Raw genomic sequence first — 18,455 nt, 5'->3', positions numbered from 1 at the left:
AAGTTTCTGGTTTTGGTGTGTGGTATCATATGGTAAATACACTTAAATACTGTTAATTGTATGCGAGTTAAAACTGTGGCTGGCGCTACGATGTCGTAAATTTCTCCGAATCCAGAGATCCATTGAAATTTGACAGGTCTCCATTGGTTATTTTCAAAATGGTACAGAAATTAACTTCACTGAATTCACTGCCTGAGTAATTTCCTTGATCTCTCCAGGTGGCTGCAATTAACCCAAACCATCCACTTGCTCAAATGCCTTTGCCGCCATCGATGAAGAACTGCATACAGCTGGCAGCATGTGAAGCCAATGAATTGCTACCCATGATCCCTGATCTGCCAGCTGACCTTTTCACATCATGCCTTACTACGCCGATCAAAATTGCTCTGAGATGGTGAGTATCTTCCCCATTATTGAAGGCAAGTGCATAATTTGTGTAGCTTCTCTGTTGAAATGATAGATTTGTTAATCCAAATGCTTCTCTATCCTAAGGTTTCTCTGCAATATTGAATTACTGGATTTGAACTATGCATTTGGGACAGCGTTTTATTAATCAGAACTAGAAAGGTGAAAATATTGTTATCTTCTACTTAATACGTTTTAGATTCCAGCTCAATATCTAGGTTTGCTCAGATTAAGGGATTTACTGTTCTGGGAATTAAATATCTGCTTCTTCAGAGAGCAGAAATACTACATAGTGCAATACAACTTTTTGTAAATTGTCCTTTGTACAAATCATATTCCAAATATTGCAGTTGCTGTAAATAATACAGTAGCATTAAATAAGGCTGTAGTGAAAGAAATTGAGCGATAAACCAAAGAAAGATGTTATGGAATGACATACCAAGTTAATTAGGCAGAAAGTTATAAAAGACTGCTACAAATAGCAGGAGCTTTCGAAGAGCGATATTTTTACTCAACAACAGAGAAGATCACGACCAATTGTGGTGCCAGCTGAGGACATGTTGTGAGGAATCCAGCCTGTGCGCCCAGGTAGTACATAGCTCTGTTGATTCATTCCTTTCAGCATGTTTCACTTGATCCTCTCAAGGTTATGTGTAGGCCAGAATGAAAAACGCCAGGTCATTTGCTAGACTAGGTTAAAACAGGTGAAAGCCGATAGACATTGCAGACAATGGTAAGCAATTGAGTTGCCACAGCTTCAAAAGTTATTAGCTGTCTTTTGGAGATACTCATAACTTACAGTTCTTATACTCTTTCTGCCTTTAATAAGCAACCAACTACATGACTTAACTTGACCAGGTTCTCGTTTAGATATGTAGTGCTTTTGACTGATACCTTTTGCTCCTGTGAGGGACAGCACAAGATCTGTTTAATTTTTTGTCTTGTTTTTGATTTTGTGAGCTCACAGGGTATTTTCTTACAGAAGAGAGTCACAGCTTGTAAACACTGGCAGAAGTCCTGCATAATTTTGAAAAGCAGGGCAAAGAGCTTCAGTGACATTAGGAATATTTTCAAAGGAAGGTTTTGAGAGAGCTAGGGAGAAAATGGTTTTTCTGACCCAGGAGTCATGGACCAGGACTCTGAAGTAATGGGAGACTAGCCTAGAGTTTCAGCCAAGGAATGGCAAACCTCTAAATAAGTTAGGCAGGTGTGTGCTCCTCTCATAGTTTTAAAAGCCTTTTCATCTTTCTTTTTCTTTCTTCTGTTGTAAAAACAAAACAGTATATTGTTTTCCGAAGATACCAGTCTGGTTGCTATACTAACCACTCATCAAAACTCACAAGTGAGCACTTGCAGGTATGCAACAGGATCAAGCTGGTTGATTAGCCAGAGACGTTTGATCTTGTCTAATCCCGAGAGAATGATGTGCTTCTCTTCTGGGACAGGTGAACAGAAAGAGGAAGTTAACTTCCAATATAGCTGTTACTGTGACAGCTCTTCATTGGTGAAGTGACCGCCTTGACACGGAGCTCTGCTAGCTTGCTCTTCCTGATGCTGACGTGCTGCTGGTAGGCTAGCTCTGAACTCTGCCTGCTATGTGAAAATTCTCAAGCTGCCTGCATAAATCCTTGTCTTTTAAAAGCTTAAGAAAGTTACTATGCTGCAAAATTCCTTTAGGGGAACTTTGAGAAATACTATGTTTTATAACCAAGAAAATGTGGTCGCAGGGAACTACTTTTATCATATGGCTGCTAATCAGATCACTGCTATTCAAATGTGAAGAAGTTTAGATTTCTGCTGTTTTTATCTATGGAGAAAGACTTTGAAATTTAACTGAATGTTCCACCTGATTAGCTCAAGGCTAGCAGCAGGTGACAATGAATGCAATTTGGTAAATACAAATTACGTGCTTTTTAAAAATTACTTGTTGAATGGAGTCCACAACCAATAAATAAAAAGTGGCACAGGATTCAGCAAATGGAGGTTTAAGTTCGGCTTCAGGGAGAATGTTTCACCAAAACACTATGTTAATGTGGAGAAAAGAGTGGAACAATTGCTTTTCAGGGTGGATACGCTGAGGCTTGCAGTTATTCTGAATAACTCATTATTGTGCATGTGTGTTAAATCAATACCATGCAGGCACAGTGACACCACTTAATTCGTGCTGTTTTCACTAATTCATTAGATCTTTGTGAGAATCCCTAGCATGGGCTTTGATGCCTACTGAAGATTAACTGGTTTATAGCAAACTGAAGCTTTGTAAGTGAAGTGAAAACTATCAGCATTGGGACTTAAGGGTTCTCTTTCCCTTGCAATTACTGGAACCATACTTTACAGTTTGTGCTATATTGAAATTGAAAATACTGAGTGTCTCTAAGAGGTTTTTTTGGGTTTTGGTGGTGTTTGTTTGTGGTGTGGTGTTTTTTTGGTTTGTTGTTTTTTAGGAGGTTTTTTTGTGGGTTTATTTTTTTTTTTTTTTAGGAAGTCCCTTCCAAACATTTATACTGCTTTATACAACAGTGTTTAATGCACAGTTTATATAAACTGAGAAAGGTTTTTTTTGGATATTATGATCTGTTCAGGAATTTTCTGTTACTTCATCTCCATGGGAACGTGGCTGAGGGGGTGATCAGGGCAGGTTCTCAAGCAGAGCTACACCTGGCATAAACATGAGATTCTCAGAGTTGTGTCTCATTTGTGTTTGATAGGACATGTTGTGTTTGTAAAAAATGCAGCTCAGGGGAAGGATTTAAAACTGTTAACCTCAGCTGTTCTTGGGGTAGATGGTGGTAGATGCCATGCAAACTCCTGGACAAGTAAAGCATTTCCTACAACATCTACTCCAATGATTATGTGTGTTGCTTACCGCACACAAAAGAATTTATCCTCTATTCTCTGATGAAAATTGTTCTCCTTTCATATTGCCTATTGATTGGCATTATTATGGTTATGTTTTTATCCATGCAAGTGCTGTAAATAATAAGTGCTTGCTTGCAGAGCATTGTTATTCACTGCTGTTAAACATAATACATGCAAAGGCAGACGCTCCTGCATTCCAGATGTTTGATGCAAACCATAAGTTGGTGTCTTAAAGCAGGCAGTTAACCTAAACTAAAGATGTAAACCTTTGTCATTGAAACTTCTCTTTTACTTGGGTCTAGCCCTTTTACTAAAGCTGATCCAGAACCCTGCAGAATTGCTTTTGAAATAAAGCATTTTTGCAATTCTGGACTGACAGGCTAATGAGGTTTCATATACTGAATTTATGGGCAAATAAAAGTTTGATGAATAAATTTATATACATCCTATTTTGTGCTCTGTATTTTAAGTAAACAACTGATGGGCAAAATCACTTATCAAATGGGGTTGCAGCTGCATCCAGTCTGATTTCAGGGGAAGAAAAATTGATGCTGGTAGGAGAAACACAGGTCAATTGTGCCCTTCTGAATGTGGTGCATAAAACTCTTAATGACAGTCTGACAATTCCAGGAATCCAGTGTATGAATTCAATTCTGGCTAACTTGATACTGATTATCTTCATGTGTAGTGACTGTTGGGAGCTGACGTATTCCAAATATATGTTGTATGTGTATTCCAAATATATGTAACTATATATAGCTATATGTGAGGGAAGCTTAGAGATAAGCTGTATGGATTGTTAATCTTGAGTGATGTGCACTAATTGGGAAGTAGACGCAGCTATTGCAGGAAGAGGCAGAAATTAGTGTGTATTTGGTGCACTGTTTTACGCAGATCTGACTCTCATGCTGTCTAAAGCAAAAAGCAACTATATTGAAAGTTGTGATCAGTAGTGCATCACATGCTTAAATTGTCATCAGTCCCTTAAGACATAAACAAGCTGCAATTCAGGATTTTACACATCAGGGAGAAGGCTATGCTTGTCTAAATTGTCTTAAGGACCCTAAGGCTTTGAACCATGAAGTCCCACTCAGAGTAATAGGGTTCCTGAAAAGTGCTGGAATCCCCCCAAATCAAAAAGAAATAAAAAGTTTGGGAACTGCTCAGACTCAGGAATTTTGGATATACAGCTTGTACGCTAGACTGCTAATACAGCAAGCTTCTAAGTGCATGGAAAAAAGAACCTGACCTGTGACAGCTGATTTTCTGTTGGGTCAATTAAAACAAATGCTTCAAGTGTTTTTTTTTTTTTTCTGAGGTATTTATTTTGCATTTCTGCTTGAGATTTTAGGAAGTAAACTAAGCCAATCCTCTGTCCCAAATTTATTTAGAGAAACTAAATTGAGTTTCAAAATGTTCCTGTGATGTCTGAGCAGAACCTGATTGAGCATTGTCATGTGTATTTCTGGTTTTCTTCTTAATTGCCTCACATTTATTGGTATGTTTTCGTGCAGATCTAACATGTTTTGCCTGATGTTTGTGATGATGACACCAACCATCACTTGAGACCTCACATTTAGAGCCTTGGAGTGATGAAAGGGGGTTGCAGATACAGGATGAGGAACATTTTGTTTATGAGTACATTTTCTTGGCAATCAGTGGTTGTTAAAGAGGAAGTGCAGATAGTCTGCTACTGGTTAAATGGTGTTTTAATGAATTAATCTCTTTCAAAATATTCAGGGCAATGGTGGGAGCTTCTACTGTTAACAGGCCCAGTATATGCAAAAGCAGTAAGCGCTTGCTGCTTTATTCCCATTCTGGTGAATATCAAACAGATCCATGGTCAGGGCAGAAAGGATGATTTTTCACTAGTCTAATGTAATCTGGTTTTATTTTGTCATCTTTGAGCAGCCACGAGCTCAAATGAAATAACTGAAATCTAAGCTTATTTACATGTTGCCCACGGTGCAATACTAGCAGGTCCCTAAGGAAGTGTGAAATGACAGCTGCAGAATGCATTTAGATGTGAAAATATCTGTTTATAGTTGACCCTCAAAGGTGTGCCTATCCTGCTCTTGTAGAAGTTGTAGGAAATGCTCGGCACACAGGCATTTCTCCTGTTGTGTGTCCTGAATGTCTGCATGCGCGGGGCAAGCTTTCTGCTTCTAATCCAACAAGCTGGAATCAAAAGCCGTGTGCTTAGGAAAAATCCTTGCAAAAAGGAGGCTAATGATTTGTTCGCCCTCTGGCAAATGTGCTCTTGCCGCCTGGCCCGGAGGAGACTGGCTGTGCTGAGCAGAGTTAGGATGCTCATCCTTTTTTTTGGGTGTTGTGTCTTGCAACATTGTGCAAGCGCTGCCTTGTTAATCTGTGAGCCTGTAAAATATTGCTAAGTGAGTGAGGTTAGGTCAAATCATGGCTTGGATGAGAGGCTTCTGAAGTAAATACAAAATACTGCGTGACATGGTGATAGGTGGAACTCTTCATTCCTTATAGAGAGCAAATGTGTAACAGTACAAAGTTGTGCTGGCTCTGTTATGGTCCCCTTTCAGATATGTCGTAATGTAGAGGCACTGAGCAGAGGAGTTAGTCTTTTGTCATCCTTAGTCTGTAGGGAGACCCCAGCCTGATTCCAATGACCTAATTCTGCTGTGCTGAATTCTGCCTGCAGGTTTTGTTTGAGAGGGGTATTTACCTGCGTGATTCTGTAAAGCAGTGTTGTAAGATTTTTATATTTTAGCAGATTGTATAGGGATCCCACTGTAGTGTTCACAGATAGCTTTATGCCTTTTTTTTTTTTTTATGATGGATGGCGCACACATCAGAAAAGCAGCCTGGAGACCACTTAAGCTTTTCAGAGCCCGTCCCTGTTCTTGGCAGTAATGGATGTCCTGCAGGCAGGGGATGCCACAAGAAAACTGGAGGATCCTCAAGATTTCAAAACTGGGCTCTGCACATCTTGTCTTTTAAAGAAGTAATTGTTTTCTGCTTTTCCTGGGGAAGAGCCTTTTGGATGTGGATATGGCTCTGGTGAAAGGAGGGGCTCCTGCTGCAGCAACTCCAGCCACTGCTGGATGTGGGAGGTGGGTTTCCCAGGCAGCTGAGCCCTCCGGGTCCCACGCTGCCCGCAGAGCTTTCTGTTGCTGTGTGGGGTGAAGCGTAGCGGTTAAATACCAACTTAGGTTACACCAATGGGTAAATTCTTCATGAAGTACTGGGAAAATGGTCTGGGAGGGTAGTGATATCACTGAGGAAGTAATTTCTCAAGTTGAATTTGCTGGTTTTTCTTCCCACATCTATTGTTTCCCACTTCTGCCCTCAGGGCTGCAAAGCGCGTCCCCCAGAGTTTTGGAGGAGGGAGACAAGTGCTTGGAAACTGGGCTGGCAGTCATCTTGTCTTCCCACACCCGCTTGGGTTTAGTGACTCTTGGGATTTTCTAGGCACAGCGAGTGGTAGCGCTAACAGGACTCTGCGTTTTCCAGGGCCGGCGTTCCTGAAGTGGTGGTATTTGTAATGCTGAGGAAATGGAGTCAGCATTTTTTTTAATTAAATAACGGAGGTGTTTGAACTTGATGAATCCCTCTCCTTCCCTCCCTTTCTCACTTTCCTGCCTGCAGTGCCAGATCTCTTCGGGGAAACCCAGCCAACGCTAATCATTATTCCAGAAGCATAAACCTCCTCGGCTCTCGTGTCGTCTTGCTCCTCCCGAGAGACTGTGCTGGATGACTGTGAGCCCTTTTCCCCACCACTATGTGTTGGAAAACTTGTCACCATGACAGTTACAATACCCCAGTTTTGACACCTGACGATGGAAATCGCCGCATAATCATGAGTGTGACAAATATTGAGGGCCTTGTTTGATTCTTATTATGCTGCGGCAAAGTTTTCTACCCAAACACCATTTTAAAAGCAGAAGCACTGTAATAAAGAAACCTCCTTCCATATTCTTTCCATAGAACCTTGTCATTAAATATTCAATTAGTATGTTTTATTTTTATTCTCTTCTCCACAGGTTCTGTATGCAGAAGAGTGTCAGACTGGTGCCAGGAGTCACACTGGATTTAATAGAGAAGTAAGCCAAATTTTATGATTCCCCCCTGTTGCTCTTAATTTCCTCATTATTTCTAGCATTTCTCTTGTTTGTCTGCGAGGAAATTTCTTTGGAAAGCTTCTTGCAGAGTCTGCACCTACAGTATTTGTCATTTCTTGCCTTACCATGTGTTGCTGAAATAAGCAGTGGTCATAAAAGTGAGCAGTCGCTCGGGGAGCGGCACTGCAGCCGGGAGTTATGGCTGCACTGGGGCTTTGCTAAGCTCTGTGAGTTGAGAGTCCTGTAGCTCTCGCCACTCGTGCTGTCATCGTGGGCTAGCCAGAGAAATGGCAACTGCAGACACAGGTTGTGGCCGTGTTCCTGGAACTCCAGCACTGAAAAGCCACGTGTGTGGCTGGTTTTGGTGTGGGTTTTGACCATGGGAGCGCTGACAGAGGAGGCGTGCTTGCAGCTCTGCGAGCTGTATACCCCACGTCACCAAAACCAGCTGATGAACAGAAAAACGCTCAACCAAAAATACTGTTTGTCATTTCATCACTATGCTGTCCTACTATTCTTTGTTTGATAGTGGTGTTACGTTTCAGACTTAACACCATTGAAACATGTTATAATCCTTTTATCCAAGCAATATTTGAGCATAATTACTGGTTGTCAGGCAGCTGAGGCAAACTGATTAATCTAGACTACTAGTCTTCAAATTCTACTTCAGTTTATACAAAAAAGTTGGACTTTGAAATAATAATAATTGTCCACTGTAGTCTTTGCTGGATTTTAAGATTTTTTTTATTTTTTTTAAAAGGGAAATATATTCTTAAAGACAGGGTCTTTCGATGCTTGCAGCCACTAGATGCAGGAGTTCTGTGCTCCCTGCAGATTGTTTTTGAATGCTCTATTCTTGGAACTTAACTTATACACGTGCATAAACTGTCTGGGAGTGATTAATTAAAGATCATTCATTCAATTTCTGAGAAATTTTGACTCTAGAAATACTGTTGTTGAGATTAGTTGGAACTCTTCTGACATGTGGATGTCCAGAGTCTAGTGATCATCTTTTGTCTAAGATGAAAACTGTAGAATTGAAGGGCATCCTGAAAAGGGTTAGGAGAACAGGAATCTGGATAATAAATGTGAATTCTTAATGGAAATATGTTATCATACTTCCTTGTTTTTTAATAAGCTTCTGCATGGTGTAGCGAAATGCAGCAATCATTCATTGCTCATGCTGCCAATAGCAAATTATCTGTTATAGCAGAAGCAATGAGGATAAGATTGCATCAGCTAAAATTTCTTGTTCAGTTTTTGCTTTAGTAAATCATTCCATGTTAACTTGCATGTTTTACATTCAGATGAGGTTAGAAATGCTTCTCAACGCTACTAGCTCTTCCACAATATGCATTTTAGAATAGTCAACTCATCAGTAGTATTTAGGTATTTAATCATGCTAATTTTTAATGTGAAAATTTGATTATCCTATCTCATCTCAGTTGGGGAAGCTAAGCAATGATTCTTGTAAAGCTGTATTTGAGAGGCACTAATCTGACCAAAACAAAAATAATTTTTCAGTTTACAACTAAGATAATGGAGACAGGACCCTATCTATCAAAGGAAGTGTTAGAGCGGTTTGCAGAGATGCATCAGTCTAGGAAAAGGTCCACCACTGGAAATTGTTTTCTCTAAAAGCCATTGTGGTAGGTTTTGTTTTTCTTTTGGTTTTAAGGAGATGAGAAGCAGGAAGGAAATCTACCCGGGGTTAACCTTGCTTTGCCTATGTACTCGAAGGTGTGCTAACAGGGGTTTTTGGTGTGAGAAGGTTAGATGGTCCTGAAGTTAAAAGCTATTTAGTGGTAGAAGGGTGCGTAATTCCCTGACTGTTGTTTAAATGGGCAGAGTGAGCGATTGTTGTTTGGTCATCTCTGGCTGTTGGACAGCAAAGGTAAGCAGCTCTTCCTGAGCTGATGGGCTCATCATCAGCGTGGACTGAGATCACCTCAGGCCACTGGATAAATGTGTTCCAGAACAATGACTATATTATGTTAATTGCAATTAACAGATTGCTACAAGAGTGTATCTAATCAAAGAACATATGGCAAGGGTCAACGAAGGTCTTGAGCCAGGTAGCTCAAGAATCTGCTTCACTGAATGCTCGGATGTGCTGCTGAGGGTTAAATACTCTTTAAATAATGGTTTACTGGCAAAAAAAAAATAAATAAAAAAATTACTCATTATTCTTGATTCTTGTTGGTTAATACCACAGCACACATGCATTCTTTAAAGGCTGTCTTCATGGAAAGCATGCCAGAAGTAGGTTCCTGTGGATATCAAATATTTAAACCTCATCATCTTAATCTGCTACATATATTAATTATAGAAAACACATGTTTTTTATTACAGTCTCGAGATACACCTAGAATACTTCCTGGATTGCCTGTGTGTATATTGTAATTTATAATTTAGCTGTCTTTAAAACGGGGGAAAGAGTTTATATTGCAATTAAGCTGCAGACTTTGACACTAAATTAGGCTGCACCGTCTTTGAAGGGCTCAGATTTCTAATTATCTGGGCTAAACCAGTGTCCTGATGAATAAATGTGTGGTGTATCCTGATGTGCACTTACATTACAGATCTTCTAAGATTAAGCCAACATAATCCCTAGTTTAGAAATAAAGATCTTTGCTGGAGCCAGACAGTAAAACGTAAACAAAAATGGAAGGAAAATTATGTTGGTGAAGCTCTAGGAATTTAGAAACCTCTGACTGCCACTTCATAAGACTCTTCAGTGGCAGCATCAGTGTCAGATATTCCTACTGCCTTGGTTGGTCTCTTCTGCTTGATCACAAGCCATCCTGTCATCTGCTGGCACCACTTGTTGTGTGGCTGCTGAGTGAAATGAACTGGATCTTTGTTCTGCTTTTTAAAAATTTTGGAAAAAAATCCTAAGGAATGGTTTAACTTTGTGTAGGGTGGGAATACAAAGCTGGATGCCAGGAATTGGGGATGTACAAGAATGCTTTGAGCTATACTGCTGCATTAAGCTCCCTCTTCTGAAATCACATTCTCAGGGGAGCAAGAATGGTGTATTGCCTTCCTCGGATTTTTTTTCCTGGGTCCATTTTGCAGAAGGAGGGAATTCTCTAAACAAAAATCCTGGTGACCCGAGAGCTGTTCATGCTTCTGGTGGGGCCACTTAGAACCCAGTCTTTTCAAATGACCATGTGAATATGGTACCACAGTTTACTTTCACAACTGGAGAGGAGCCTAGTCGCTTGCTGTCAGGGTTTTGTGACAGGGGACCTTTTCTGAATGTCAGCTCTGCATCACGTAGGCAGGAGCAACGTGGGAGAAATTAGTCTTGCTGCAGTGTGTGCTGTTGCTGTTTGAGAGGAGAGCCCATCTCTAGGCTGTCATTCACCAGCACAAAATCCATTTATAAAAATCACTAGAAATAACAAATTTGAGACTAAAATAAATTTTTGTTTCCACTTTAAAGTATTGTCGAATGTCACAGACTGGAAATTATTAATGTTTTAATGTCTATTGATTATTGATGAGTAATGGTTCAGTGGGAGGTGAACTAGGAAAAATAAAATCCCAAGATATCACACGACAAAAGTAATGTAATTGGAGAAAATGTAGAAATTATGTTGTAATATAACAAATATCTTTGGTGCATGCTCTTAGAACTTAGCTAATCAGTTGCCTTCAGGATGGTAAATTGGAGGGCAGGTGAAGGAGGGCAGCTGGTTAGTATCATAATTTTTTTTTTTTTTCCCCCAGGTGGTCCCAGTAGCAAATATCAGCTACTCCAGTCCCTTTTAGTAAATTTTCCTCTGCCAGGCTGGCATACTGCATGTTGTGGCTGGAGAGCTCTAGGATAATATTGCCTGGGACCAGACCGGAGTGACCAAGAGCAGCAGGTTGGGCTGATTGTGTTGGGTAAATGGGGGAATGCACAGAGAGAGCTGGTCCTGGCCCGGCTGCCCAGTCACTGCTCGGGGTTACATGAGTATTGCTTTAGTGCTTTCCCTCGAAGTTTAACATGAACAGCAGCTTTTTGCTAACTTACTGAAGATGAGCACATCAGTCTCGGAAGAGAGTTTGTTGTGTGGAAAGTCACTGTGAAATGATGGGTTGTTTGAAAAAGTCAGAAGGACAAAGATTGTCAAAGTATGGTAACAATCTTACTGACTGTACTTGTGTTTAAATAAACAAAATTGTTGTTGCTGTGTAAGCAAATGAGGCCAAGTGCTAAACTGTAATTGTATTTCCAAGATACAATATTGCCTTCTAAAATACACTGCCGGTTACCCCGTGCGAGGAAATACTGCCAGAGCTGCTGGTGTTTAGGCTTGGCAGAAATCGGCAAGATTCGTAACTAGATGGAGAAAGGCATTTGATTAAAAGAAAAAAGTTCTGCTATTTTCAGCCTCCTGGGCAAGTGACTAAAAGGCAGTTGAAGGCAGAATGATAGTTTGATGTTGACAGGACCGTGGTCTCTCTGTAGCAGGTCTGTGTCATCACAGCTGCCACAAGTTAAGAAGTCTTTGCAGATATTTAATTAACCATGTGCTAGGCCAAATTCTGAAATACTGCAGCTTGTGGCGTTTTTTTATATTCATTATTTTATTTATAGTGGGAAAACTGTAATTCTTGGTGTGCCTTTAGACCTCGGTTAGGCAGCTTTCAGCCCCTTTATTTTCTTCTAGAAAATTCAGCAGAAGGCGTTGGAGCATATTTTAGAATGTAAGTGTTTTAGTAAGTATTATTAGCCACAGTATAACAGGGATGCTGTGCCATGCTACCTGTTGGTAGTATATTGCTCATTAGTACTTGAGTTGAGGAAAACCTTTGCTTTTGAAGATGTTATTCTGAAAAGTTTCGCTTCTGTAATAAATCTGGTTTTATTGAAATGGAGTATTTAATTTTACTGCCATTGTTGCAGGGTATCAGTCTCTAGTGTAGGCAAAGCCTATTGTAAATACAAAGTGAAGATCGTACTCGAAAGGATGGTTTTCATGGCAACACTTCTTTCATATCTTTATACAGAGAGATGACAGGATTGAACACTAGTGTACAAAGCTTTACAGTGCTCTTGAACAAATAATTTGAGAACCTCAAACGTTTTGTCTTTCTCATGTAGTTTGCCAAGGTTTCGGGAGCCCAATCATGGCACGTCTGTATCATTCATGTTGTCTTGTGATGAGGACATGTTGTCTTTGGGCACGTTAACTATGTTGATCCTATCTAAGCAGCTCTTGCCAGTTCAAGAGATTTCCACAGCATATATCCTGCCTGAATTACTGTTACACCATTTGCTGTCGTATACGCTCTCCCTTTTTTTCCTGGAAGAGTGAAAAGTGAAATAATAGTTGTGTTATTTTCTTTCCCCAAACTAAAATTATTGCGAATGTTTGCAGGTATACATCAGTACCAAAGCATCTTCTTTTCTGAAGTCTAAGTATGATATTGTGTTTCCCAGTGTTATATATATTATATTCCAAAAGTAGACATAATTATGGAGCCCATCCGAGGGGAAAACCTGGCATCCTTTGAAGTAAATGCTTCCCCTGTAATTAAAGTGATTCATGGGATTTTGCTAAATTTCTGACAAGGACATTGATGGTTACACCTCGCACGAGCTCTTTAGTGACCCTGACATTTTGTAGTCCTCACTTTTCACAATAGACTGCCGTGATTTAGGCCTCTGTAAAGGCGTCTGTCAGGAAGTTGATGGAAGAAGCAATTGAGAGTCCAGAGATGTTAAATTGCAGCGAGCAGCTGAGACAGCCTGCCCTTTTTTCCTTTTCTTCCCCTTCCTCAAAAATATTTTTTACAGATGAGGTCTGCTTTGTCCTTACTGTCAAAGACTCTTGCTGATTGTCAAAGCATAATGTGAAAGACATCGGGAGAAGTGATACCAAGATGATAGCAATATTCCTTGTGGGGAAAAACACTGTCAGGAGCCTTGTGACGTTCTGGTTATGTAGATGCATGCCCAAATAGAAATTAAAAGGAGCTTTAGTTTATAGCCATAGGATGGATTTGAAAGTGCACACTGTACAAGGGAAATGTACTCACCCCAAAATATTTTATCTGAAAGGTGACATTAAGTAAATTTGTGTAGTGGAACTCTACAAAAATAACAAAAGTAAAGTGACCTCTATTTCTTTGAGAGGTATAGATGATGTTTAGAAAAAAAAAGTGTAACTGATTATTTCAAATAAATCTTTATAAGCGTGTGAAGCAACAAATAGGAGATTGCTGTATGTCTCTCTTGTGACTTTCTAGTATGTGCTGTTGTTGGTTATTTTAATGTGGTGCTGTGCTGCAGCTCTCCTAACTGGGATGGGAGATTGGTACCTTTGAGTTGTAGAGCACGGAGATGGAATTTGTCTGACATGTTTAATTGATGGTCAGCTGATTCACTGTCCCTATCATCAGCGTGTGTTTGAATGCAATCTGAGAGTTAAGAATCATTCTTCTCTTGCCTTTGGAAGCTTAAACTTTAATTCTCAAAGATGATTAAGATCTACTGTCATTGAGTACTACTGTGTTAAAAATCCCTTCCTTGGATCACTCAGCTTGTCATTTGAGTATTACAAACTGTCCTCCACTTTCTGGGATGAGGGTTTGAGTAGTCCCATCTAGGAACAGAAAATACGTTGTGTTTATTTTCATCTGCCGATTTATAGTGCTGACTGTTCCAACTTTAATTGATTCCTGTGTGCAGCATAGAGAACAGCCCTGCTGCCAATTTCCTTCTAATGGCTGCTTTCTAGTGCCAGTTCAAAATCTGAAAGCTCTGGTAGGGTTTTGTGCAGTTATGGAAATGTATTGCCTTTCATGCTTGTGCTATTCCCCACGTTCTCTCTGCCCTCACCATTAACACCTAATGCATAGGTTTTCAAAGCGCTGAACAGTATTAATCTTCACAATGCTGGAGCTAGGTACAAAATTAGTATCTTCCTGGCTATATATGAGGGCAGAAAGAAAATGAACTCACCTGACGCCACATAAGATGTGAGAATGACATCCTATTAATTTCTGCTTCTTGACTGCAGTCCCCCATTGGTAGTTGTATTTTCTATGAATTTTGCAGCCAGTCTTAGAAAGGACAGTCATATTGTGAAAAAAATACCAAATGCATTTTAAAATCCAAAATAAAACCTATGCTATACTGTGAGTAGTTATTTTAAATCTTTAAACACAAAAATAAGAAGCATACCTCGTTCCCCAAGAAAGTAGATATTCAAGTCACAAGGAGTTTCTAAGGTTGGGCTGCTAGCAGCAACTTTGGATTTCAGCCTGTCATTCCTGCTTAATACCATCAGTAAGATATGTATCAACTCACAATCTGTGTTTAATAAAAGAGAATTTAGTATGAACTTTGCGCAGAACTCTCCATCTGCTGTAAAGATTCAGACTCTCTACTGTGAAACACCCTATTTCTATTTCCACTGAAAACCAGCTTGAAAGTGGCCATCAAGTGGTTTAAGCTCAGCATTTGGCTTGCTAGGGAATCTCAGCAACGATCACTTTGGTTTCTAATTAATAACATTCTGACTTATGAAATGCTGCTATTTTGCTGCAGAGGGTGTTCTGCAATGCAAATATTTATGTGAAATCCTCACAAGAGCAGTTGTGTGGCCTTGTGTTCCCTCTGCTTGCTCTGGGGGATCAGTTAACAAACAGTTTCAGAGATGTATATTTTTCCTCTGATATCAAGACAGATATCGGGAATTTTTTATAAGATGTTAATTTCTAGCTGGTTTAGAAACTGTATTTATACAACTGAATATGCTTCGTCTGAACCTGCGTTGGAAATAATACTGCTATACATATCAGAAGAATAAGTTGCCACAAAGGAAGCACTTGCTTCATGTAGTTTGTCTTGATACTTTTAATATTTGAAAACCTGTTACAGAAGGGAAGCTAGGGTGCATTAGGATTAAATCCGTAGGATGTCTTACCGGGTTGGGGTGTATGTTTCTGAAACTTCCCCATCCTATGTCTGATACTTTCTCAAGGGGGAAAAAGCTGTGCTTGACAGTGCCACGTTGTGTTTGTGTATTTGAGTGTCTGAGTATTAATAAGACAGCTAGGACTGAGTCTGTTGGTCTTGGTTGGGTTTTGAAGGTTTTTTTCTTCTTTTTTCCTTGTTTTTGTGAGAAGCAAATAAGCATTAGAAAGCATATTTAGGAAAGCTGATCGGTGTGGAGGGAGAAGCTGAGAGATATTGAAGAACAGTTTACAGCCACTTTTGTTTCTTTAAGTAGCGTTGCGCATATGTTGATTTTGAGTCACAGTAGACTGTCTGTCATTTGATCTCTTAAATCACAGAAATCGGATTGTATGTTGGTCCTGTGGTTCCTTCGGAGCTCGTGTTGTATTACGGATGAACAAATACAGTATGAGATCTTCGTTCAGTTCCTGGATGAAATAAATTTGAGTGACTTTTTCAGTCTACAAAAGCAAGATCCTGATCAGCCAAGACCTTGGACCCTGGAACAGCAAAATTCCTGGTGGAACAGTGCTGTTCCATCTTCACCGAATGTGCTTTGGTCAGTCCATTGTCGCTGGTGTATTGATGTTTAGAATAATAAATGTTAAGTCCAGGGGAGACCATTAGTTTGTCTCCTCTGACCTGCATAGCTCAGGCTACAGAATTTCACTAGGTTACTCCTCAGAAGAGTCAAATAACTCGTGCTCCTCTGAAGTGTGTATGCCTTGAACCTTTGAAAGATGAAGATTGAATTGCTTCCCTTTCTTGTAATGGACAAGTGCTCTTCTTTCTTTCTCCACTTGTGTAAGGTATTTGTTGGCACCAAGATTTTTCTCTCTAGTACGTGTTTATCCACAATGTTCAAGTTGTTCCTTGGTAGTGTAGATAGAATGACCTCCTTAAATTACTCACTGTATGACATTCATTCACTATCTTTTTTTTTTGTAAGCTTTTTCTGCATCTTCTATATTCTGTATGTCCTGTTTTTAAGCAGTTTAAATGAACACCAAAATGTGAATACTAGGCAAAACGTACTAGTATCATTCTCAGTGATAGAAGGCAAAAATCACCTCTTTGTCCACTGCTTGCTCCCTTGCACAAGACAGGCTGCTGTGCTACTTGTGATAAGGATCTGTGCTCGGTTGCCTGTGTGTTACCATCCCTAAATACATAGGGTTTTCCTAGGTAAACTAGTGTTTCTTTGGAATGGGATGGTTTTGGTTTGGGTTTTTTTGTTGTTGTTTTGTTTGTTTGTTTGAACTACTTGATGAGTCTTAATGCAACATGAAAATTTTACAGCAAAGAGTTCTTTTTTATTTATAGATGTCACTGTTAAAACCATAGTGAGCATACTGCTGTAAAGCTTCAGAATCCAAGATTTAAGGGACCTGTGTACTGATGCCAGTGATTTTTCAAAAAGAGGTTAACAACTCAGGTTTTCTCAGAATCTTCTATTAAATGCAAGTCATCTTATAGCCAAAATATACACACATAGTCATAGAAAGGCCTTCACTGTGACAAACCAAACTTACTTCAGACCCACACTACTTATGTTTACTATAATAACCTTCTGGCTTTAAGGGAGCGCACTTGAAAGCATTTATTTATTAAATGCTTATGTAACATGCAGCTGGATTGTCCCAGCAGAATCACTAATTGGCCCTCTGCTTTTGCTTGCTTTGAGGAGGGGGACATCTGTATGAATATTTCAGCTTTTTGCATGATTTGGGTTATTTTCTCCTGTCTAAAATATAATCTTAAAAAAACAAACAACCAACCCAACCCTTTGCTCACTTTCACTGCATATCCTACATATGAGCAGGGACAAGAGTAGATCGCTATTTGGAAAGCTGCCATCCCTGATATTGATTAGTGCAACTTTTTTCTACTTTAAAATATTTAATAAAATTAGCAGTTGGACTCCTCAGCATTTTTGGTGCCTTACTACACCACAAATAGAGTCCTGGTATGTATTGCTGATGCGATTTTGGTATTCTTGGGACTGAAACTATATTCCCAGTTGCAGGCCGTGTAGATGTGCGTATTGACCAGATGGAGGAAGACCACGAGACCCTGTGGCTCGCGGAACAGCTCGCAGCAGCAGTGACGGTGCCTGCTGTTTGCTTCCCTCGCGCCGTGCTGCCAGTCCCCTGACTCTTTAGGGGAAAGGAATTCATTCTCTTTGGAGGGGGGGAAACACAATAGAAAGAAAAGAATTTTGCTTTATTATTTTATACTTTTTAGGCCTGTAGGTGCCGTCATGGCACTTGTGGGTAAGATTATGAAGTGACTACACCAGCGTAGACTACCACTACACTGAAACCTGGATTAAGTAAATACTTCTTTCTAGACAAGCATCAAACCTTGCATATAGCCAGCGAGGGGTAAAGCGTGGTGCCTCAGTTTGTGCTGTGACTTTGTGATAGGAGGGCTCCAGAGCGCAGTGTTCAGCAGCATTTTGGTTTGTTCATTAGAAGGTGCTTTTCAAAGTGATCTTTTTCACTCTGGTTTTAATAATGCCTGATTTATATAAATTAGAAAGACTATGTCTTTTGCTGTTGAGTTTCTGTGGGGCAGTATGTTAAATCTTAGATTAGATTAAGGAACTGACATGCAAGTTACTGATTTCCATGGATGCCTATGTATTCATTGGAAAGTTCTTAACTGCAGAAAACATCTCCTGTTTGAACGAAAAGCTGCTGGTTATGCTCAATAACTTTTTTAGTAAGATATTGTATTTGCACCTGCATGCAGTAATGATGGCAGTGCAATGAATCTGTAGACAGCCAAGGACTAAATTCATGAATTCAAGTTTTCAAAGAACCTACTAGGTAAAAAACTGTGTGTCTTTGTAAGAAATAGCAAACATGCCCCTTGGAAATGAGCAGCCGCACCATCTGTAGCAGGGACAGGCATGTTCTGATCTTGACTCAAAAGATAGTCTAGCTGGAACGACAAAGTGAATCTTACTGGGTCGCGTTTCTTCGTGAACAGGCAGTACTTTGCAGCAACGGGGAGCTGTGACGTACGTGCGTCACTGTCAGACAATTTTTAACAACAGGACTGTTTTCTAACTGTTCTGAGACTTCTGTCTGTTTAAAAAATAGTAATTCATTTTTTTCTGGAATGTGATCACTCAA

The 18,455-nt window shown here is 39.8% G+C and overlaps 1 protein-coding gene across 3 annotated transcripts in view; it reads left to right on the top strand.

Annotated features, from left to right (window-relative positions):
* Positions 1–18,455, top strand: part of RPTOR (regulatory associated protein of MTOR complex 1) — a 200,657-nt gene that overhangs the window by 97,431 nt on the left and 84,771 nt on the right. For all 3 annotated transcript variants that reach the window (XM_049813115.1, XM_049813117.1, XM_049813116.1), the window contains exons 6-7: positions 219–394; positions 7,278–7,337. In XM_049813115.1, the coding sequence (XP_049669072.1) occupies positions 219–394; positions 7,278–7,337 (236 nt within the window). The remainder of the gene's footprint in view (positions 1–218; positions 395–7,277; positions 7,338–18,455) is intronic.

Source organism: Accipiter gentilis, chromosome 10, assembly GCF_929443795.1.
Source record: "Accipiter gentilis chromosome 10, bAccGen1.1, whole genome shotgun sequence".
In the NCBI taxonomy this organism is placed as follows: Eukaryota; Metazoa; Chordata; class Aves; order Accipitriformes; family Accipitridae; genus Astur; species Astur gentilis.
Note: the sequence above shows the minus strand (reverse complement) of the source record. Positions and strands in the feature narration are given on the sequence as shown.